The 21,628-nt window shown below is 41.1% G+C and overlaps 1 protein-coding gene across 1 annotated transcript in view; it reads right to left on the reverse strand.

Moving 5' to 3' along the window:
- The window catches only part of LANCL2 (LanC lantibiotic synthetase component C-like 2 (bacterial)), a 15,972-nt gene extending 4,259 nt beyond the window's left edge, over positions 1-11,713 (reverse strand). The window contains exons 1-6 of the mRNA XM_010181012.1: positions 11,602-11,713; positions 8,621-8,828; positions 6,691-6,838; positions 5,922-6,068; positions 3,076-3,258; positions 1,044-1,220 (exon numbers count right to left, since the gene is read on the reverse strand). Of these exons, the coding sequence (XP_010179314.1) occupies positions 1,044-1,220; positions 3,076-3,258; positions 5,922-6,068; positions 6,691-6,838; positions 8,621-8,828; positions 11,602-11,662 (924 nt within the window). The 5' untranslated portion in view covers positions 11,663-11,713. The remainder of the gene's footprint in view (positions 1-1,043; positions 1,221-3,075; positions 3,259-5,921; positions 6,069-6,690; positions 6,839-8,620; positions 8,829-11,601) is intronic.
- Between the last annotated feature and the right edge of the window lie 9,915 nt (positions 11,714-21,628).

The raw sequence follows: 21,628 nt of genomic DNA on the forward strand, positions 1-21,628 counted from the left end.
AGGGTCAGAAATGCAGCACCAGCAGCTGTGCTGACAGCAGTACCTGCTTGGTGCTGCAGCTCAACATGTCAGTAGTGCATGAGTCCACATGTTACAGTCCTATATTTGCCATGGGAGTGCTCAGGGCTTATTATGTTCTCTAGGACACAGGTATGCCTACAGATGTCCTCATGGCTTGATGCTTTGGTAAATGTGAGACAAGAAGCGACTTTTTAAAGCTCTGCTTGACTGTGGACAGGCTGACAGTGGAGACGAATACAACAGCTTTACAGGTGGCCAGTGCTCATCTGGAAGCACCTAGGAAACTATTCACCCAATTTCCCATTGCACTACTTCTTAAAAGACCTCAGCTACATAGCTACGTATGCACTATGAATCCTATTAGCAGTGAATTAAGCTGAAAAAAATCTCAAACCAAAACAAAAGCAAAGTCTTGTGAGATGAAGAAGGAGATGCTGAGAAAGCCTTCTCCTTTGGTAACCGCTAGCAGAGCCAAAGCTGACAGCAGAACCTCAACAACTACAATGGAAAAATTCTAAGTCTGTCTTTCTCTGCAATTCGTATTAATGAAAAAAAATCTAAGTGAGCAATTTAATAACTGCATTTCAGAGCTCTAAAAGCCTCAAACAGACACTAGTCTGAAAACAAATAATTACAGGACTACAAAGAGTATCGCTTGAAGAGCTGAGGATGGCAGTGGATGTCTCAATGGAATAATTAGCATCACATAACACTAGTCTGTTATTGCTCAGGCAGACTGATTCACAGACTCTATTTTCTTCTGAATACGTGTTTAGTTCCTCCCCCCTTGCAGAACACTTGTGCGTATGAAGTCAGCGCGTGCCCCATGTACACAGCTCAAGTTGTCCAGCCAAAGCATGACTGAAGGGGAGCAAGTGATGGGACACTGTTGTCCCACCCAGCCGCACAGCCAGCCAGTTCCAGATCCAGCACACAACAGCCTACTCCTGTCAGTTTGATATTGCATGGGTATTGCGACATGAAAGGGAACAGTGATTTTATTGGGATGCTGTAGAGCTCACCTTGCAAGCTCGGTAGAGGTACTTTTTGTCCTGAGTTAGGTTATAGAGAGACAAGAAGGAATAGCCATTGCCAGCAGTACCATGGCAGATCCCGTATCCTTTTCTCAATAAACCTCTCTGCCAGATGACATCGCTACAATCCATAGCATCTTTCAAGTATTTATCCTCTTTAAAGGTCTGTGGAATGAAATCGGAGAATAAACACACATAAACTAAAGTACTAATGAAAACAAAAGAAAGCTGGACCTGAGAAGTCTCTGTAATCTACTTGAAGGGTACTTGGTCTTTTTTTGCTTCTCCCCTTTACTCCCAAACCACTGTATTATTTGATTTGAAATACAGAAACGTAATTCTTGCATCCAAGAAATGTAACACAGGATACTGGCAATCACATCTGGACCTAAAGGGCTAGGTCCTGTCTTTTTCAGAGTAATTCTTGCTGGTTACTCACCATCTGCTTTCAATTCCATGTTGAAAATGCACAAGAATGTCTCTCTGCACAGGGCTCTTTTATCTGACCCAGGTACAAGTGTACTTTGTTTACCTTGATTAGTATTTGTATTGCAGATATTCAGAAGCACTAGTCAGTTTGGGCAAAGGATCAATTTTGCAAAGATTTTTGCAACTGAAGTGCATTTTGAACACAGAGAGCAGAAAACAAAACCAAGTAGTTTAGCTAAACACCACCAGACTTCCATCTTTGTAAGACTACTTCTTTGCTCCCCTTTGCCTAAGTCACTTTACAGGTCAACAAGACAAAGAAGAACTGATGCACAACTGTAGACTTTATAGAGACGGCACCCTCTGCAAGGATGCTACTTAACAAGGTAAGAGAAGCAATTAACATGCAAGATTCTTAAAGCCACAAGCTTGATAAAGAAAGCCCCTCTCTCCAAACAGGGTTTGTCAGCTACTTAGCTGTAACTTTTCAAATGAACTTTTCATTTGATTTCCAGGACAGACACTACTTTCTGCTACTGCAAGTCCCAGAGCTTTGTATGAAAGCACAGCCAGCAAAAAACAGTTCAGTTTTTCTTATCATTTCTTCAAAAAGCAGATTATAAAAAGTAAAAGAAAAGCATCATATGCCCCATCATCTTAAGCATAAATAGGGGCCAGAAATGAGACTGCTAAACAGAATTCAGTCCTATCCCTCTTATCTCCTACAAAACGCTGTGTGCTGGGGAAAGCATCGCATTGCCAAAGAAGGGGGGGAGAGGGGAAGTCTGCAGTGTTAAGCCAACCTCCTGCCACAGTCCAAAGAAAAAGCAACTGTGGCTGCTGCTACATCCAGCAGTGCTGCAAGAGATGCACAGTTCACATCTCAGGTAGCAGCATGAGCATTCCATAAACCAAGCCTGCTTTTCATCAGCCCACTCAGAGGCTGGTCAGGAAATCTGGCAAGGAGGACTGCCAAAAGCGAGAACCAACTTGCATAAATGTAATTAAACGGCATACTTTTAAATGTCACGCAAATCAGAAGTGCACAACACACCAGAGATAGCAAACCTAGTTAAGGACAGAGAAGAGCAAACAGTAATCTGGTGGGAGCTCCGTGGTTAAATTTATGCCCTAGAAGGGGCTTAGGATCTTTGCTCCAATGTTAAGTTCTCAAAAGCTATGCCTTAATAATGGAGTCATTTATGGAAGACATTCTTTGGCAAGACTCATGAGCCTACACTTCTGAAAACCAACAGAATTCTTTAAACTCTTGGGATGAAGACTCAGAGAGTTCAGGTCAATGTTCTCACACCCAGGACTCTGATATCAAATTGATTATAAATACACAGCCCTTTTCCAAGAAAGCCCGAAGTCTAGTAACTACTAGCATCCTGAGAAGAAATTTTGCCCACTTATTTCCTCTTTACAAATATACCTATGTAAGTATATTGAGATTTTTAGGTGCTTAGCCCAGGGTTCTGGTTTGAAAGCCTAGATCTAGAAAGACGTAAAATGTGAGCCTTACAATCTAACAGGCCTGCATACAGGTCTCTGTAAAAATAAAGGTGTATATAAACACAGAATGATTCACCTTATAAGCTTGCATGAGCACGTGGATGACTCCAGGGGCACCATGGCACCAGTGAACCAGTCTGTCAGTCTCATTGCTCAGTGATGACGGGTAATTCCCAGATCTGAATTTTTTATGACGCACATAGTCAATGCTTGGCTTCACCAGCTCTGTCAGGGTCTCCTGGTCTACATTTGCAATTGGCTAAAGAAAACATTTAAAAAAAAAAAGTCCACCATTAAAACCATAAACAGAAGTAGTAACAAACATTAAAAAAAGGCCACCATTAAAAACATAAACAGAAGTAGTAACAAACTTTGTAGCAACAGTTAATTTTATTATCTATTTTCAAGTATCCTACATATATGCCCTTGATCCAAATACTTTGAATAACTTCATACAGATTTAATTAATGTCTGCTTACAATATCCTTGTGAAGAGTGTTTTTACAGCTACTGTAGAGACAAAGAAATTGGGGCACCAAGTTGTTACCTGTCTTACTGGAGACTCTGGAAGAACTGAGAACCAAATTCAGATTTCAAGATTCCCAGGCCTGCCTTTATATCTTAAAATAGAACACTTACAGGAGAAAGATGGATTTATAGATTAATTGCTCATAACAACACACTTATAACACAATGGGTTACACACTTTGTTTTAAAAATAACTAACACAGACAAACCTGTTGTATTTCCCAAGAAATGAAGAAGAGTGTATGTAGTGACATACCTGGCAAAGGCTTACATAGGTTAAAGTTTTCCATCACAAACAAAACTCCCTGAAGCTATGGAATGTAAGTCAGCACTTCCAATTTCAGAAGATCTGACCACAAGTGAGTTCTTTGCCCAAGCTCTTGAGGTTCCCAGCAACTACTGCCAACAGCAACAAAAATAACGTGCCTTGACTTTCTGACCAAGAGCAATGATATGCTAAAAGGCATTTTTTGCCTCAGGCTTAGGGAAAGGAGCCAAGATTAGATTCCCTAGCTAGCACTTCAGAATTACCCCTCTACCTCCTTGAATTATTTAACGCTGTTGAGTTCTTATTCTTATTCTTCCAACAGTCTTCTGTAAGTAAATCCAGCAATGCATGCTTCCTTATAAAGGTGGTGTACAGAAATGATGAACCTTCACATCTCAGGTGTTATGTTGGACAACCTTCTTTGTTATGAAACAATCACTCAACAAACTGAAGTCTTTGCTGAAAATATAGAAAATTTCTCCTCATTTGGTGTGGGAGGGATGGGGGAAAGGATGGACTTCGATATGCCATCTTCTTCTGCAGTGGATGACTCAACTCTGCATGACTCACAATATTTAATGTACAGAGAAAAGAAAGTAATCTAATGCTGCATAAACAATAGCTTTGTGGTAATTCTTAAAAGCAGCAATTATATGTAAAGGAAAAGATAGTTATAATTCTAACATGTAGAGAGAGAAGCTGCTGCTTAAACCAAGAAGGTACAATTATTTTTGCTATCAGCCTTGAATAGTAAATGAAGGATGGAGCCTTTAAAGAGGCTTCTTTAAGGGACCAGATGTTTCTCAGAAAATCTAGCAGAGCCAGTCAAGCAAAAATGCAAGCCAGTGAGATGAGGTTGCTGGAAGGGGGTGGACCACCTTGTTGAAGAAAGCAGAGTGTGAAGATAAGGACACAGTAAATTAGAGCAGTCTAAGGCCCCAGTGAGGTGGTCATTGCAGAAAACTGCTACAGCAAGGTTAAGATGTACCTCCAGGTAGTAGAGCAGTAGCCACCTCCACAGCAAGGTCAGGTGCTTTAGCCTGAGCTAGTGGTGGAAACGGTGTTACCTAATCCGAATCAGGTGGGGGTAAGTCACAGTATCTTTTGCAAACAAGGAACAGCTGAGCAGTGGCCACACCAAACACCAGCTGAAGCACTTCTGCAGTGAACATCTGCACACAGCTTTAGGCTGCGAGGAAGTACAACCTTCTACCTGCCTGGAGAAAAGTCATTCTGCACAAGTTGGTAAGAAAATTAACACTTATAAAGATGCACAGACTGGCAGCACCTTTAAAACCCAGAAACAGGTACAATACAAATTTTGCAGCTCGATGGCCATCTTCTATAATTAATCTTAAGGCTCTTTTTCCAGATTGTACAACAGAAGTAAGATATACAGGTCTGTTTTGAAAAACATGATAACCCTATTTGAGAATCTCAAGGAAGAGGGGAATGGACTTAAGTGTGGGAAAGAGCAGGTATGCAGAAGAGAGGAATCTCACTCAGGACAACAGAAAGAGGAGAGAAGGGATCATAAATGCACTAAGGAACATCAGATTTTTGGTGGAGATAGGGGGGATAAGGAACAGGAAGAACATCTAAAGAATAAAAGCATAATGAAGACTAATGCGTGATTAAGGACAATTTCACAAAATCTTCAAGACAGTGAAAAAAAAAAAAGTCCCTGGAGAAGAGAGGAAGGTCACAGAGTGTAGGAGGCACCAGCAACACACTCATTTAAAAATAGCAAAAAAATAATGATTCAGAGTGATGGATGGTGAGCAAGTAAGTATTTAGCTGGTCTAACTGCAGGCACCAGAAGGAGGATGAGGACGAGGGAAGGCACCTCACTGTCTCTGTTGAGGATAGGAAACTTCAGCTCCTGGAATGTGGTGCTCTGAACCACAACTCAAGGGTTAATTTACTTCAATGCAAGGACAACCAAGTCACAGCTTTCTTCTGCTACCAAGGCCTGAGCTGGCATCTCTGCACAGTTCTGCACTGCAGAGTCTTACTCCAAACTGTGAGACCCTGACCCAGCACAACACTGTGCATGCATGAAAAGCTGAACATCAGATCTCCTGGTGCAAACATGAAATCACCGGTGTTAAGTAAGATACTCTTACCTGCATGAGCATGTAGTAGATGCCAGCCACTCCATGGGCTGCCCCAACATACTGCTTCCTGTGCCACTGGTACAACAGAGGACAGCGGTCTGTTTTCCGCTCCTCCTTCGAAAAGTTCTTCCCCGATTCAATAATAGCATCTATTACCTAAGAAAGACACCACACTATCTCACTTTGAGTCAGAGGGTTTTGCTTTGTCATGACTAAAACAACACTAAAGAATAAGCCTCAATAAACAGTGATAGGGCAACAATATAAAATTCAGTTGGACTTGAGTGCTAAGGTAGAGATGGAATTTTTCCTACATGATGGAATCATCTATATTTCCAAGAGTAGAAATTTAACATATACATGTTTCTAATAACTTTTTTCCAGGCTTGTCTTCTCTGGTTCTGATATCTGCAGAACAACAGTGCATCTCTCCCACACAGAATTCTCCTTCTTTTCACTTAAAACACTTGCACACTTCTTTCTTACAGTTTTTCATAGCAATTTCTCATCCTCAGATGCTCCAAAACTAGTTAGTTACATACCAGATCCATTTCCGTGGTTGGCCATAGACCCACCACGCTGGCTGGGTGGGACTGTTTCAGCCCCAGCTGGGCAGCAGGGAAAGGGGGAAGTTTGGAAGAGACAGATGAGATTGAGTTCCCAGTTCTAGGTCCCTCTCCTCCCCAGCCTCTCTCTCTTAATCCCTTGAATTATGTGAAGGAGCAATTCCAGTTCAACCTCACGGATGCTGTGGCATTGCAGAGAAAAAGTATCCTACCTCTTTGATAACAGACTGTGGGACAGTGTCTGGACCGATTTCACTATTCAGATACAGCAAGGCATAGAGGTAACCTGCTCTGCCATAAAGCAGCTCATCTGGAAGCTCAGCATCTGTGTTTACGACTGTCCTTTGGAGCTGCAACAACCTGCATCAGACAAGGAAGGTAGGGAGAGAGAACATCTTCTCTAGAGACCATACTGGACTGGATGTACAAGCCATCAACCAAACTAGAAGCCCAACGAGTGCCGAAGCCTCACCACTGCTATTATGCACAAGTGTTTTGCTTGCTTTAGCAACGGAAAAAAAACTTGGGCTGGCCATCGCAACCCTCATTTGCTCCAAAGAGACTCCCTGCTCTATTACTTCACCAGTCTGCACCAGAATTAAGGTGGAGCAGAGGTCTGCTTTCCTGCCCACTCCATGTCTCTTCCTATCTTTTGTGATTCAATTGGCAATTAGATGAAACCATAGAGATTATCACGTTTTAAATTAAGGGAGGGAAGCAAGACAATGTGGATTAAGACTAAATTCAATTCCTAGATCCCTCCAACAGCTATTACTCAGCAGAAATGTTAGCACTAACATCATATTGGAGCAAAAACACTGACCCCAATGGCTTGTTTTATATTATAATTTCTTTCTTGGAACTACTTGTTGGAATTGGAATTAAATTATTTTCTGTTAAACTGTTCCCTGTTAAGTTTTATTGCTCAAATCATGCAACTGGACAGCTACAAGGTAAAAAATTAAAAGTGCAATCATAGATTACATTTTGTTATCTATAATGTACCACTCAGTGGGTGTCATGAATATTTGTAAACAAAAAAGGAAGAAAAGGAACAAATAATCAAACTAACCTCCTTTTCAGTCCTCCTCCTGAAATTGCTTTCTGAGCAGAGACAAAACTAAAGGATTTATTGCTTATCTCATTTTGCTATACTCATGCTTCATGCCTTACAGCAACATCGCTTTCATAGCTGCATCCAAAATAACATGCCCAAGTTTACTGCCAGTTCTAAAAGCAAAAAAGCCCCCCACAAACCAACCACCCATTTCAGAACTGAAATACTAATTCAGGAGCAGCAGCAGAAATTAATCACACTAGGATTCTAGATTAGAAAGAGGCCAATTATATTTTCAAATCTAAACCAGAATGGAGATGAGGACACAAGGCTGGTCCGCAGATCCTGGCAGTGTAAGGGCTGCTGGTGGATTGCTGGTGCCAAATGCAAACCCCACAGGGCTCCAGTGCTTCCAGCCCTCGCTGGGACAGCAGTCAGCTCCATACCAGCAAAGAGACAGTCAGTTCTCCATATAAGCTCTAATCTAAACGGGATTTCTCAAGACATTTTTTACATTTATATTTCTTTGAAAAGAGGTTGGAATTTTTTCAGGCTACCCTTCATACGCTCTGACCTAATTAAAGCCTTCACCTTTGACAATTCAGCAAATATCTCCTCCTTTATTAAATCTTTGGTACAGATCAATCCAACGTACCATGTTTCTGTCTGGATGTTTCCAGATCCCTGCAGTGTACATATTTTGTAATGAATCTACAATAAGACCCACGCTTTACAGGAAGCATCACGTACTGCACAAGCACTACATATTGCTGATGACAAGTGTGTGGCTTCTGTTAATGTCACTTCAATGTGACAAAACCAAAACGTGCGTGCACTACAGATATGTCCAGGACATCCAGTCTTTACAGCAATAGAAGACTCAAGAGAACCAGCTAAATGTGAATCAAGTGTAAGCCAGCTGTAACAAAGATAAAGACTATTTTGTATTCTTCTACTTAAAATTTACTGGGGAGAAAATGTCTCAATTTTTAAATCCTGTCCTTCAAAACTCCACTTGCTAATGTTACTGAACTTGTGCTCTCTACAAATGAAGGGCATGGCTTTTTCCACCATCAGCCACTTACCTGGCAACACATTCTTTAGATTCACTGTCGTTTTTCAGCTTGTGATAAACCACTGCACCCACTGCCAGCGGCCCAGCATCACCACAGAGGAAAGTAACTCTTCTGCCATTCAGATTGCGAAGGGTTCTCTTCACATAATCAAGAGATCTCTGCAAATGGCTCTGGTTTTTCGTGACACGGTACAGTTGCAAATATAAGAGGGCAATACCTGGAACAACCGCATGAAAAAGAAATAGTTTTATTTACTTTTCCTTCTGTGTATTTCATATTCCCCTCTTTAGTGCCTCTGAACCAGTAACTCAAATGCAAACAGGTATTTGGGCAATTAAAACATGCCAGTCAAGGAGAAGGCATCAGGACATCTATTTTGATTACATTTCAATTTGAACGGTGACAAAAAAAAAAAAAAGAAAAAAAAAGAAAAAAAATCAGACTGAAGCCCAGCAGTAGACTCATAATTTGCAGAGAATGGAAAAAATTCATGACACAGGCACCAATGGTTGATGAAGAAATCACTGAAGACTCAGAAATACGGGCTAACAAGCATATGTACAACCAAGTACACTGACTGTACAATACTCATTTATTATATGTAAGAAGTGACTTAGTTTCCATTTGATTAGTAAAAGGATCTTTTGACGAGTTTTTTGATTCAACTTGCCAAGTTCTTTATAACGCTTAAATGTATTTCACAGCAAGATTATGAGCTTCTACAAGTTAAGCTTGTTTGCCAGGAAGCAAACAAGTTCTCAGAGAACACCACGCTTCACTCTATTAAACTCATTACATAATTTTCTATTAAAACAAGACAAACCCAAACCTTAAAAACTGCAACAATGTAGACTGAAGAACATGAAAGAAACTCATCTAATTGGACATCTATTTGCCAATTGCAGGCATGTATGTGCAGAAGCAAAACAATTTCCTTCAGACCCTACTGCATCTCAAACTCATTTCTGAACAGGGAAAGCACTCTCCTGAGCCACAACTAGAGCAGAATACACATAAGGCCCACTTAGCTTCTCAGAGAGGCTATGTGAGGAGTACAAGGAGAGTAGCACCACAAGTGTGCTGGTACATCCTCAGATGTTCTCTGGACTGGCTTTGATAAGGCTTTCTAGAGGAATCCCAAGCAGGTACCTGCAGTGCTTCATTAGCCCAATTCAGTGAAACAGAAACTTGTGGGTGATGACTACTGGGATTTCTGTAACCCTTTTTTTGTATTGCAACACATGTATAGATACCTGGGCTTGATCAAGGGATGATCAGAAAGTATCCATGAGGCCTGGTTCATCCAGTCCTTCCATGTGAAACACCTTTAAAGTGGCTCCTCCAAGATGTCTGGCACATACAAATGGTACTTGTTTAAGCAAGATGGGCTCTAACATGAGTCCTATGCCACCAGTATGCGACTTTAAAGATGTTTCACAAAGCTCAAGCCACTGCTCAGGACTGTGCATTGCCAATAAGATTTGTCTAAACTTGGTACGTGAAAGGCAGGGCAGTTGTTTTCAGCATTGCTTTTATCTTCTGAATTACACACTAGCAAAAAGCTGCCAGGTGCAAGTTTGGGAAGAAAGTACTTTAAAAAAGTTTTTAAAGGCCAGATCATTTAAGTATTTTTATTCAGGAGTCAATTCCACAAGATTCCTGTGGAAAGAAGTTTACAACTTGGGAGTAGATGTAGCAGTGCTCTAGGAAAGCAGGATGGAAAATCCCGATACTCATTATACCACATTACTTGTTCATCCATCTTCTTGTTTCAGCTAATGATGGCTGTGTTACTTTTAGCTCATGACTCATTTTCAGCATGCTCTGGTTTATCAGCTGTAACTTCAGCTGCTTGTCACAGTGTCAGAACACAGCTCCCTAGGAGCCCATTTCATAACGTCAGCGCGAGAATGCCCACCACTTGAGATCTTCAGCACTCGCTCCGCAGCCACTCGCTTTCAGACCTTGAAACACAACTACCATTTAAGTCTGAGTTGTCTAAAACTTCTCCAACCATCCACCCACAGTACCATCTGTATCGAAACATTAAGGTAAAAAGCAAAGAAATTTTACCCTTTCACTGCCAGAATTAAGCCTGAGCACGGCAAAGCCTGGAGAGTTTTTTCAATCTGCCCCCCTCACCACACAGAGATAACAGATCCTCCTCAGGGCACGTTTCAAACATGCTGGGCTAAAAGCATAAGAACATCTGAAGCATGAGCTAGATAGACCAGGAATAGAGTATACCACTGCAATAGCAAAGTGGCACTTAAGAGGCCACGTCAGGAAAGTGTTTTGGCAGCGTGAAGAGCAGTGGCCACATCATGCTTGGTAACTGCAGGCACTACCTAAAGGATAAGAAGGGCTCATTCACATTTGGATAGTATCAGTGATGCAAGGCTAAATGAATGACAGCGCTTGCACATGCCTGTTTCTCTTCATGCACTTCACAATCCTGCAGCCCTACCTCCATAGTCCCCCTCCTCACACGTTCATCTAACTATTTTTGTACAGACAGAACGAGTAGAGCCAAATTATCCATATTCCAGATTTTAAGGCTCCAAGCTCCTGGGCACAGAACACTCCCTCTCAACAATCAGAAGATGCTGTTACCATCAGACAACTGCTAACTATCAGTCAGTTGAACAGTAAAAGATCAAAATAACCCATTTTAAGAAAATATTAAAGAAACTAGAGGTATGCCAAATGAAGGAGTAGCCTTAGAAAATCCACTCCTTTAGCAAGACAGAGATCTCCATATACAAAAGCCAACTACCTATCTGCAACTAGATCCTTTGTCCACTGAAATAAATGCAAGTCATTTCAGACAGTAGTGACCAATGTCTCAGAGCTAAAAGAAACCAACTCACACAAACACCTGTATTAGGCTATTTATTCTGCTCCTGTGAGAATATCCGAACCTCCTCCTGTGAATAAACCCAATTATGCCATTTAACAAACACATTTCATTCAAATTCTAGCCTTCTCACCAGTCCAGCCAGTATAGGCAGAGCAGTCATGTGGATCTGCTGTCTTCAGCCCCTCCTCCATTTGTTGCAAAAGGTCCTTGATTTTTGTCTGGATCCGTTTTGAGAACTGAGCATTGACCTGAAAACAAAAGACAGGAGAAAAGGACTCAGTCAGAAAACTAAAGAATCCAAGAATGCAAGCCAGCTGCTTCACTTTCTTGTTGGGAAAAAAAAAACCCAACCAAAGAAAAAATAGCTAGGGAATAAATGCTACATGCAGCCATCAGCAGTATCAAGGTGGTTCTTCTTAAGCGTGTCCCATCTAATGCATTCTGATCACATATTAGAGTAAGTTACTAGTATCTACATTAAACAAAAATTACCTGGGGATGCTTTGAAGTCACAAGAGCAGCTATGGATGCTGTGACAGTATGCAATCCTATGCTGCCTCTTATCTCAGGCTCTTAATACAGTAAGCAAAGCTGCTCTGAGGTGAGTAAAAGCAAACAGAAGACAACCCTCCGCTGCTGCTCCATGGGCTGAGACTCCATTCAGAGTCCTGATACCAAGACCACATTATGGAAGAACGCTGCACAGTGAACCTACAAGACCTGTGTAGTAAGTGGCTGCTCTCATCACAAGATCCCTGCACATCTTTTGTGCCACTATGGAGCAGGAAATAGCTAAAGAAAAATAAATGCTCATATTTAAGACAACCAAGTCAAAGTCAAGCCATTATCTTCAATGATGTGCTCAATCACATAACCCATGATGTAATCACATTTTCTTTCTCAATCCAAGACTTTTTTTTGCTGTCCCAGTTTGTAATCACCACATGGAAGGCACGTCACTTAAAGCCATAAAATGCCCTTTCTCTTGCTTCTTGCTCTCTCTTCTCCTCAAAACAATATTAGGACTGACATGCTTTATCATGAGAAGAGGTTGTTAAACGCAGCAACCTATTGAAGAACAACTACCTAAAAAAAAAAAGCTAGACACAAAGAAGATGAGTAAAAGCAGCTTGGCAGCTTCAGCTTATGCATGTAGCTGAAGAAACTAACCTTTGATTTTATTCATTGCTTGCTTTTAATTTTGACCAAGGAAAGTTTACATAGATGCTATATATATTAAATACAACACAGGATACTTTACTCTCATTAAGCATACTGTACAGGAAGATACATTTCTGATTACTCCCTTAAGCCTAAGGAACATGGAAATAGTAAATTAACTAGAATGTACTGCCCTATTAACATCCATAGGAAAGAGTATCAAGAAAATGCCTTCACAGGATGAGTCTACATTTGAGTGGGAACATCAGAAGTAACACTCAGAAATGTGTTGGTTTTTTGTGTTATATAACCGGTAGCACTTATTGGTCAGCTTTTCCTATTAACACATTTATTAAAAACTATTCTATACATTTAAGTAAACCTTAGGCTCTATTTATAGAGCAACTTACCTACTATGGAGCTAGAGAAGGAGAAATAAAAAAACCTCTTCCCTTTCTGGGCTATAGGAAAAGCTTTACCATTACCAGATAATTGCATCCCTCTGACAAAATAGTAATGTACACAAACTCTGTGCCAGCCCAGAATATTTTGTGAATGCGTTTCTTCCACCGTCTACAGAAAGCCCCAAGTGTACACCACTTGCCATCTAGGTCTCAGTTATCCATGAACACCTAGAAGAGAAACTCTCCAGGAACATGGAAGCCAGCAAGACCTTCCCCACCTCCCAAATCAAGAGTCACAACGCAGTGGTCATCAGAAAAAGGGCATTATGCAATTTGGCTCCCTGTCAGCTTACGCTGAGAATAAGCTACTGTTTCCTGAATAGTGCTTGATCTCCTCCCACCACTTGCTTCCCCAACCTGCTCCCAAATACCAGCCAGAACAAACCAGAGTGGCGAAGGCCTAGTTTCCTGTTAAACACATCTACATTTATGATGTTTTACTGGAAAAGGAGAAATTAGCTCATTAGGAAGGCAAGTTTGTGTTTGATTACAACACATGCCAAGAGGGAGGCAGTTCAGATAAACGACAGGTCCTGGATGCCAGCATACAACTGATTACTCAAAATGCACCATGCTTTGCACTCCTGTTCAGAATGAATCTTCAAATAAAAATGAGTGAATTCAAACGTCCATTCAGTGGATTCAGAAATCAGAAGGATAATAGGAATCACACAAGTCCTCTTCTGACACACTCAGAAGTCTCCAGGGTCAATGGTTCAAATCCATTTTATGATGGTGGGATAGGGAGGAAAAAGGAAATTGTGTCATTATATCTCATGTCACACACATATCACTCTAGGAGGAGCTACAGCTACCTTCACCTTCTCCAGGCACTCTAGCAACCAAACACAGTAAGCATCTGATGTCTACTCTTTAATCTTAATGCAGCATTAAGGACCTTTTTGGTAGAAACCATGCACACACAAGACCCCCTCTCCCCTTTTAACTAGTTCAGCAACATCTCAACACAAAGCAAAACCTTTGACGAGGGCAGAGCTTCTTCCCTACAAGAGGGAGCAATGACAAGGCTAAGGCATATGGTGAAACAGCGTGAGGATGCATCCAGGCACAGCGCTCAGTTTATCTGACAAGAGTGAACCAAGGTTTCAGAATCCCGGTTTGGATTTTTTGGGGTGGGGTTTTTTTTTGGTAGCTCTGAAGCTTTAGCAACATTGTTCATTTGATAAGATTCCACTATAAGCTTATAACAGATGCTTACATGCACTAGAATAAATTAATTATGTAAAGAAACGAATGTTGAAAGGTGGCTTTAGGAGATTTATAAAACTCCTTCAAGGAATCTTATGGCAGCATTACAGCTGAGCATAAAGCATGCTAATTCGTATTGAGAACAGATTGATTTTCATGAGAAGCATTCTCATTTTGTGAGGATTATTCCAGCTGGCATTCAGCCCTTTCTGCAGGTGACTCTTGTCATTCCTGCAGGAAAAACAAAACCCAGGAAGCCTGACCCTTAATACCTAGTATCACGTTTACTCCTGGTTCACAACAGACTGGGTGGTAACAGGAGTTGAAGAGTATCTTTATCAAGTAGAAATGTCTCTCTCCAGGAATTCAACTGCTACATCAATCCTCTGCTGCTGCAGGAAGAACACACACCATCATCCCAACCACTGCTCAAGTTTTAGACCAGCAAAACACAAAAAAATGAGAGCTCAATCTCTATAATACCTAACAGAACCCTGCACCACATTGATTATTATAACAAAAAACGCTCATTAACAGCACAAAAGTAGTGCAGAAAAATACAAATACGTTGTTTTTGCAAATTATTTTGGGGGGCATTTATTTGAACCATATCACTTTTTCCACTGCAGTGAGGTGGTACGCAAAGCTGCATTCCAATCCAAAGCCTTTTAAAGCCAACAAAAACATAAGGAATCACTCACCTTTGGCACTAATGACATGGTGTGCAAATTATGCTGTCATTGTCAGCGATACACATTTCCCCTATCTGTTGTCTTTCATTTGTGGGGTTCCTAAAAAGATCTTAAATCACCTTCCTTTGTAAACCCAGCACTAAAACTACACACGCACTTTACAAAAAATACACCATGATGCAAAGAAAAATCTTTTTCACTTGCAGTTGATTTAACAATAAAATACTACTTCTTACTGAATTACCTCTCCATTACAGCCATATCCAGCTTTGCAGTTGTGGCTTTACAGCAAATCAGCACCAAGAGCAGGTGAGGGAATAAGCAGATGCTACATATGTGTTTTATATGACAATTTATGGCAAGTAAGAGAGGCCTGTAACTTAAAATCTTGTAAGTTTTAAAGTAAAGCATGCACATCTGGACCAGATACCCCAGTGCTAACCAAAGTCTGACAACAAAACCTTGAGACCTCATGGCACTCCTTTTGTGCTTAGAAGCAATATTCTGGTTTGACTGGCACAGGGTGAGTTCTCTCATTTGCCTCTGTCAAAGACTCTTAGATATGAGTGTGTTTTTCAGAAACACCTCTCAGCATTTATTTGCATCTCAACACATCTATGCCAAGTAACTTGTGCCAACTCATTCAAAAACCAAACTTGCACAGAAGACTACACAAGTATAAGACAGACCCTGGTACAGGAGAATGGGGTGGGGGATGAGCCACAGCACTACTGAAACAAGAAATCCAGGCCATACTGAAATCATTGGGAACTTTGCCACTGGCTATGAGGGAGCCAGGTTTCACTCCCACACACTGGGTTTATTGAAGCGGGATGAGGTCTGACGCTCACCTCCAGAGAGCTCCTCCATGAGCGGACCAGAAGGCACGGCAATAGCATCTCCCATGCAGAACCTGTCAGCTGAGAAAGCAACCTGCCTTTTTCTACAGAAAAATAAGTATTTCTTTGTTTCTACCTGAATCAAAGGACTGTTACAGCTCCAAGAGTAGCTTTTTTTTTCCTTCTCTGAAAATATAAAATACTAAAAAACTTCACCCAGCTCCTGAAACAGTTAAACACAGCTCTGCTGCTACTGTTAGGTCCTTCCAGAAATGAATGCCAGTTCTGCAAAACCACACACTTAATAAATTATTTGAAACACTGCTGTTTGTAGAACACATTGCTCTGTTTTTCAGTGAGCTGGCACCTAGTGCCATACATGTGATAGTGGGGAAAAAAAGAAAAAAAAAAAAGGAGAAAAAGGAGGAAGGGAGGGAAAAGAACAACTGTAAGCAAACTATTACACTGCTACAAATGTCAGTTTAGGAATACGTTTTAAATGCAGGCATTTACCTCAGAGGAGATGAAGGTGTGAAAAACACCATTAAAAGACAATCCATTCAAGTTAAAAAGAATTGTTTAAAGCATGTAAGAAATACTGAGACTGTGCCTCTAATGCATTTGAGTGTAAAAGGAACTATTCTTCACATTGGTGATTAAGTTGCAAAAAAACAAAGCCTAAAGATTTAGATCATCATAAAGAGTCGTCAAAAAGCTTCAGATTATTGATAAGAAAAATAAACATTATTAAGAGACACAGAGGAACATTATCCTTTGTTTTGGGAAATGGAGGCTGGCAAAGCAAAAGAGCAATACTGAAAATCACTGGTTCTCCAGGAAGCCTAACATCAGCATGCTACTTCTTGAAAACTAAGGAAATCAAAATCTGTTGTGAGTAGGATTTAAATTCACACACTACACAGAGGTCTCCATCCTACCTGGTACATTTTTAGGTGGCCCACAAGTTGCAAAAAAGGTTGAAACGTCTACCAATACTATCTAAACTATTTTGATGCACAGACAGCAGGTATATTCCACATATTTAACTTAACAGTGTTATCAGTGTTGTGCAGTTAGACCCCAAATATAATTTATTTCCACCAATAAAGGGGTGTCTGTTATTGTACTTGCCCATGCAACCAGCCAGGGTAGCAACTCAATAACACACAGGTCTGCAAGATAGAACTAGAAGAATGGATGGAGGTGAGGCAATTGAATCAGAACTCGGGCTTTGATTTTTAAAAGTATCTTTGCTCAGAACTGGTTAACTAAAGACAAACAGGCTTAAACATGCAGTCAGTGTCCTGAATGACAGGAGAGGCTTTCAGTGTAAAAGCATCAGAAAAGCTCCAAGTGGTATTTGATGCTGATGTGCAGTGTAGGAAAGAAGCAGCAGCTTTTCCTCTCAGACTGTGTGCACTGACTGCCATGAGTTAGTAATACACAGTGAAATTCAGTAAAATTATTCTTAATTTTGGCCAAAACTCCCCCAAAGCAGAAGAAACTTCCTTTCAACAGAAACATAGTTTGCAGTACACAGAATCCTCTCTGTATTAAAACAGAACACATCTGAGATGGGGTGCCACGAAATGGCCAAAAAAGCAGCAATGTCAAGAAAAGAGTATTCAAGAAATTCTCAAGAAACCCCATCCCACAGCTCTGGCAAAAAAGTGGGAAGATATTTACTGGCTCCAGGGGTTCCATTTTGCCCTCAGTGCAACGAATGGTATGATTCCCAGTAGTGTAAGCCCCAAAACAGTGAGGGCTTGCTGCTTTCAGTGGGACAACTAAAATGCCCAGTGAGACAATCCGATAAATACAAAAAATACTTAAGGGAAGAATGAGGCAATAACAAAAACACTTTAGATTATTTTTTTTTGCATATTTTAAGAGAGGAGGAAGACTGAAAAGCAACATAAAGGAATTATCAGAACTAACAGGAGACTGAGAAAGCACCAGGAAACTAAACACCACTAAATCACCCAAAATATAATCTAAATAAATATTCTGTATCTCCACTAATTGATAATCTTTGCTGATAAGCATCATTACCTTTAAAACAGATTTCCTGCAAAGCCTAATTAAGTATACTGTATATAGTTGTCAGACCACACAACCTGTAACTAATACCCTTAAACAAGTCAGAAAAAAACTTACTAAGAAAGAATTGGCTTAAAAAAGAAGTTACAGTTTGGACATCCTAGTGACCTATCATAAAACTTGAATCCAATTTCAGTGCTGTCAAAGACTACACCTTGTGATTCCACCACAAATCCAGGCAATCTTAAATCAAGGGCTCGGATGTGATCACGTCTTGACACCAGTGGTGCTTTTCTTGCAAACACACAAAATCCACACCAGGTTGCCTAGGCACAGGAGTTGCTTCCACCTTCTCCAGGATGAACAGGTAAGATCAGCCTGCCTTTGGTTCCCAAGTCACTGGCCTGCAGATGGTGGCTCCCAAATCACACCTGACTACACTATGGATGTAGCCACAGAGCTGTGGTGGCTCCAAGGATGGTGGGCAATCCGAGATTGATATTGGTGGGTCACCTTTGGAGCCAAGTCCTTGAACAAGCCATCACCACCCTTTACCAGCAAGCTCTCCTCAACCTTCCCCTTCCCAGGAAACCCACTGCAGCTTCCGTAGCTCCCTACCACACGATTTTTGAACAGTTTCTGAGCCAAGGCAACTGGCTGCCCCTACCTTTAGTAGATCTCCAGTTCTTGGTTCCCCCACCCACAGCTAATGGGCAACACAAGGCCAACAAGTCTTGACATCAACTGCAGCCATCGGTTACATCTGCTCCAGTTTGGGTAGGAAAGCAAAGCACAGACAAGTCACTTTCTGGTTCCAAACTTGCACAGGTTTTCAAATATTAGTACTTTCCTCAATAAGCAATTACAGTGAATTAAACATTAAATGAAACCTAACTAGCTGTCTATTCATTTCTCTGCTTCCCTGACCATTTACATTTCCACTTTGAAGACTTTTGGATCACTTTGAGATAACATCTATAGGTAGGTACTTTTTCAGGCTAAGGTATCACTACTGGGATCCACACCAAAAGGAACTGGGCTAGAGAATATATATTTAATAAAAAGATTTGTCACTTTTTAAACACTTACATTTAAAATTATGTTTCTTCTTAATCTAAAAATAATGCTGTCTGATGAATTATTACCTTCATCTTTCGCACTCAAGTTACAGAAGCAATTCAAGTCCATGATACTTTGATGGTGAAGAAATTTAGTCAGGAAAAACTTAATTTCAACAACATGAGCAGAGCCCACCTAAATAACTACAGCGTTTACTGTGACTGTTTTTAAGAAGTCAAATCAGCAGTCCAAAACTTTTGTTTTCTCTCCTCCTGCTCCCATACCTTTTCTAGATTCCCAGATATACCTTATACATACAGACACACGCTTCCATATGCAGCACTTTGTCCCAGTTGTCTCACATTTCTTGTCCTCTTATCAGCCAGATGACTTTTAGATGGCAATCATGGCAGCTTATGAAATCAAATGGAGGGATTAATAATGCATTGCCTTCCATGGCAACGGCAGAGCCCCGCACACCTCTAGCTGCCATTATTGCTCCACACGGCAACACATGGAAGGAAGAAATTATGCAGTGCACTGTGGGCTTCTGAAAGCTGCTTTCATTTTTAGGGAACTGGTGCTATTGGGTAAAGCAGATTACAAAACAGACTTTAGGCAGGCAAAGGTATTTCTCTGATGGAACTGGAGCCTGTTAAATGCAAAAAACTCCCACCCAAACCATAAACCAAAACCCACGAACAACAAGAACAACAAAAGCACTCCAAAATAGTAATCAGAAAGTCTCATAGGTCAGGATAGGGCTCAGACTGACAATCTGCAAATGCTGCAAAGAATATAAATACACATAAATATAACTATGTTCTAGCCCAGAAATACGCAGAACAATTCCTCAGATCTTGCAGATGCAAAAACAAAAGAAAATGTACACTCACATCTGCCTTCTCATATGAAATGCACAGAACTGAAAAAATTCAAAGACCACTGAAAGTTGCTGTAGTTACATCACTTTAATGTGGTACAGAAGATTATTTTTTTCCAGGGAAGATTCATACTTTTGCACATAACAAAGCCCAGACACCACCTTTCATGAAATTCACAGCTACACAGGTGCTCAATTATATTTTCTAAACAAAGCTGCACAAATAGCTGCCAACTGCCACACAGGAACAAAAACCATCATCCACCATTGGTGCTGGGAAAAAACATTTGCACTCACTGTAAAATAGCATACTCATCTACAGTAGAGCAGAACAGACATTCCTAATGTGAATACAGTGCTAGAAACTGACTTACTTATTTCAGCTCTGCTACACACGAATGTCACTGAAAAAAAATACAATAAGGAAGTTCACCTTCCTCTGATATCAGTTCTCACTTTGGAAAGCAAACCTAGAACAGCAGTAGACGAAAGCTTATTTTCTCTTTAAAAAAATGAGCATGAATTGTGGGGTCTAAAGCAGGTACATAAGGAAGACTGGCCTACAGAAGGCCTTTGAAGAAAGTTCTTGGAATGCTTTTTACCATTTAACAACAACATATACCTGTTCTGCCATCTCCTCTCTGCCTTTATACTTCAACGCACCATATTTGGATGTTTTTTTTATATACTCAGCCAGATACAAAGCAACAAAGAAATCACAGTTCTCTTTCACAAAAAAATTAAAAATAATAAAAAAAAGTTCTACCAGCACTAAGTATACTACCAGGGACTTCTGTAAAAACAAAGCAGATTTCATGTCCAAACCCACCCTTGCTTTTTAACCCTTTTTAAGCACGGAATTCTGCTTCTGACAGCTGCAATTAGCTGTAGCAGTAAGACAACAGTCCAAAAGTATTCTCTCTTGTGTGCTCTGCTTAGCCTAAGACAACTTCATAAACCTCAGCGGGAACAATCAGAGAAACCTTTCATTGCCCTGGACTGATGGTGAGCTCATGCTGTCCATCTCCTTCTTGCAATACTCAAGAACGCCGCTCTCACTGTGGGGCATCACCATCCTCACCCCACCCTGTTAGTAAGTCAAGGTAATTCCTCATCACCACAAGCAGAAAAATACTGAGCCGAGATTAAAGGCTCTCCTTTATCCATCCCAGTGTACAGTCCAGTGAGTTTAGGAAAAACAGTTCCCCACCAAGCACAACTGCACTTCTACCAATGTCACCATGCAGTGTTTTTCATCTGAAAGATGACGAAGCAGCACAGTATTGAAAGATGAAGCTGCTCTGGGGCTAGAATGACATATTGCCGTCCATATTACCGTCTTCTGCAGCTTATGCCTGCGTGATAACGGGCCAGAGCAGCTTGCCTACACAAAGCCTAAAACACTCATAGCTCCCCAACCAGCAGCGTGTGGTGTTGAGATGAGGAGAGCAGGAAAACTGTGAACCTCGTGTGACTAGTGCCGCCAGCCAGCCAGCCAGGTGCATATCATAGTGCACCTGGATCTATAAAAGTATGTACGCCAGCAAACACATGCCTTGGAGAACGGTACAGCACCACCTGAAGCCTGAGCGCTGCTGCCACCTGAAGAGAAACTCATGTTTTCCCTTCCTTCCCCGCTTTCTCTGGTGAAACTCGAGCAATTGCCAAGCGTGGTGAATCACCGCGGCAATCGCGGCTCAGGCAGCACTACCTCCAGGCCCTGCACCGTGTTCACTCGCGTTCAAAGGGGAAAATAAACACCCAACAGCGGCCACCCCAACCCATCCATGCCGTGCGGCCGGGCAGACCC

Source organism: Mesitornis unicolor, unplaced genomic scaffold (assembly GCF_000695765.1).
Source record: "Mesitornis unicolor isolate BGI_N332 unplaced genomic scaffold, ASM69576v1 scaffold24633, whole genome shotgun sequence".
Classification (NCBI taxonomy): Eukaryota; Metazoa; Chordata; class Aves; order Mesitornithiformes; family Mesitornithidae; genus Mesitornis; species Mesitornis unicolor.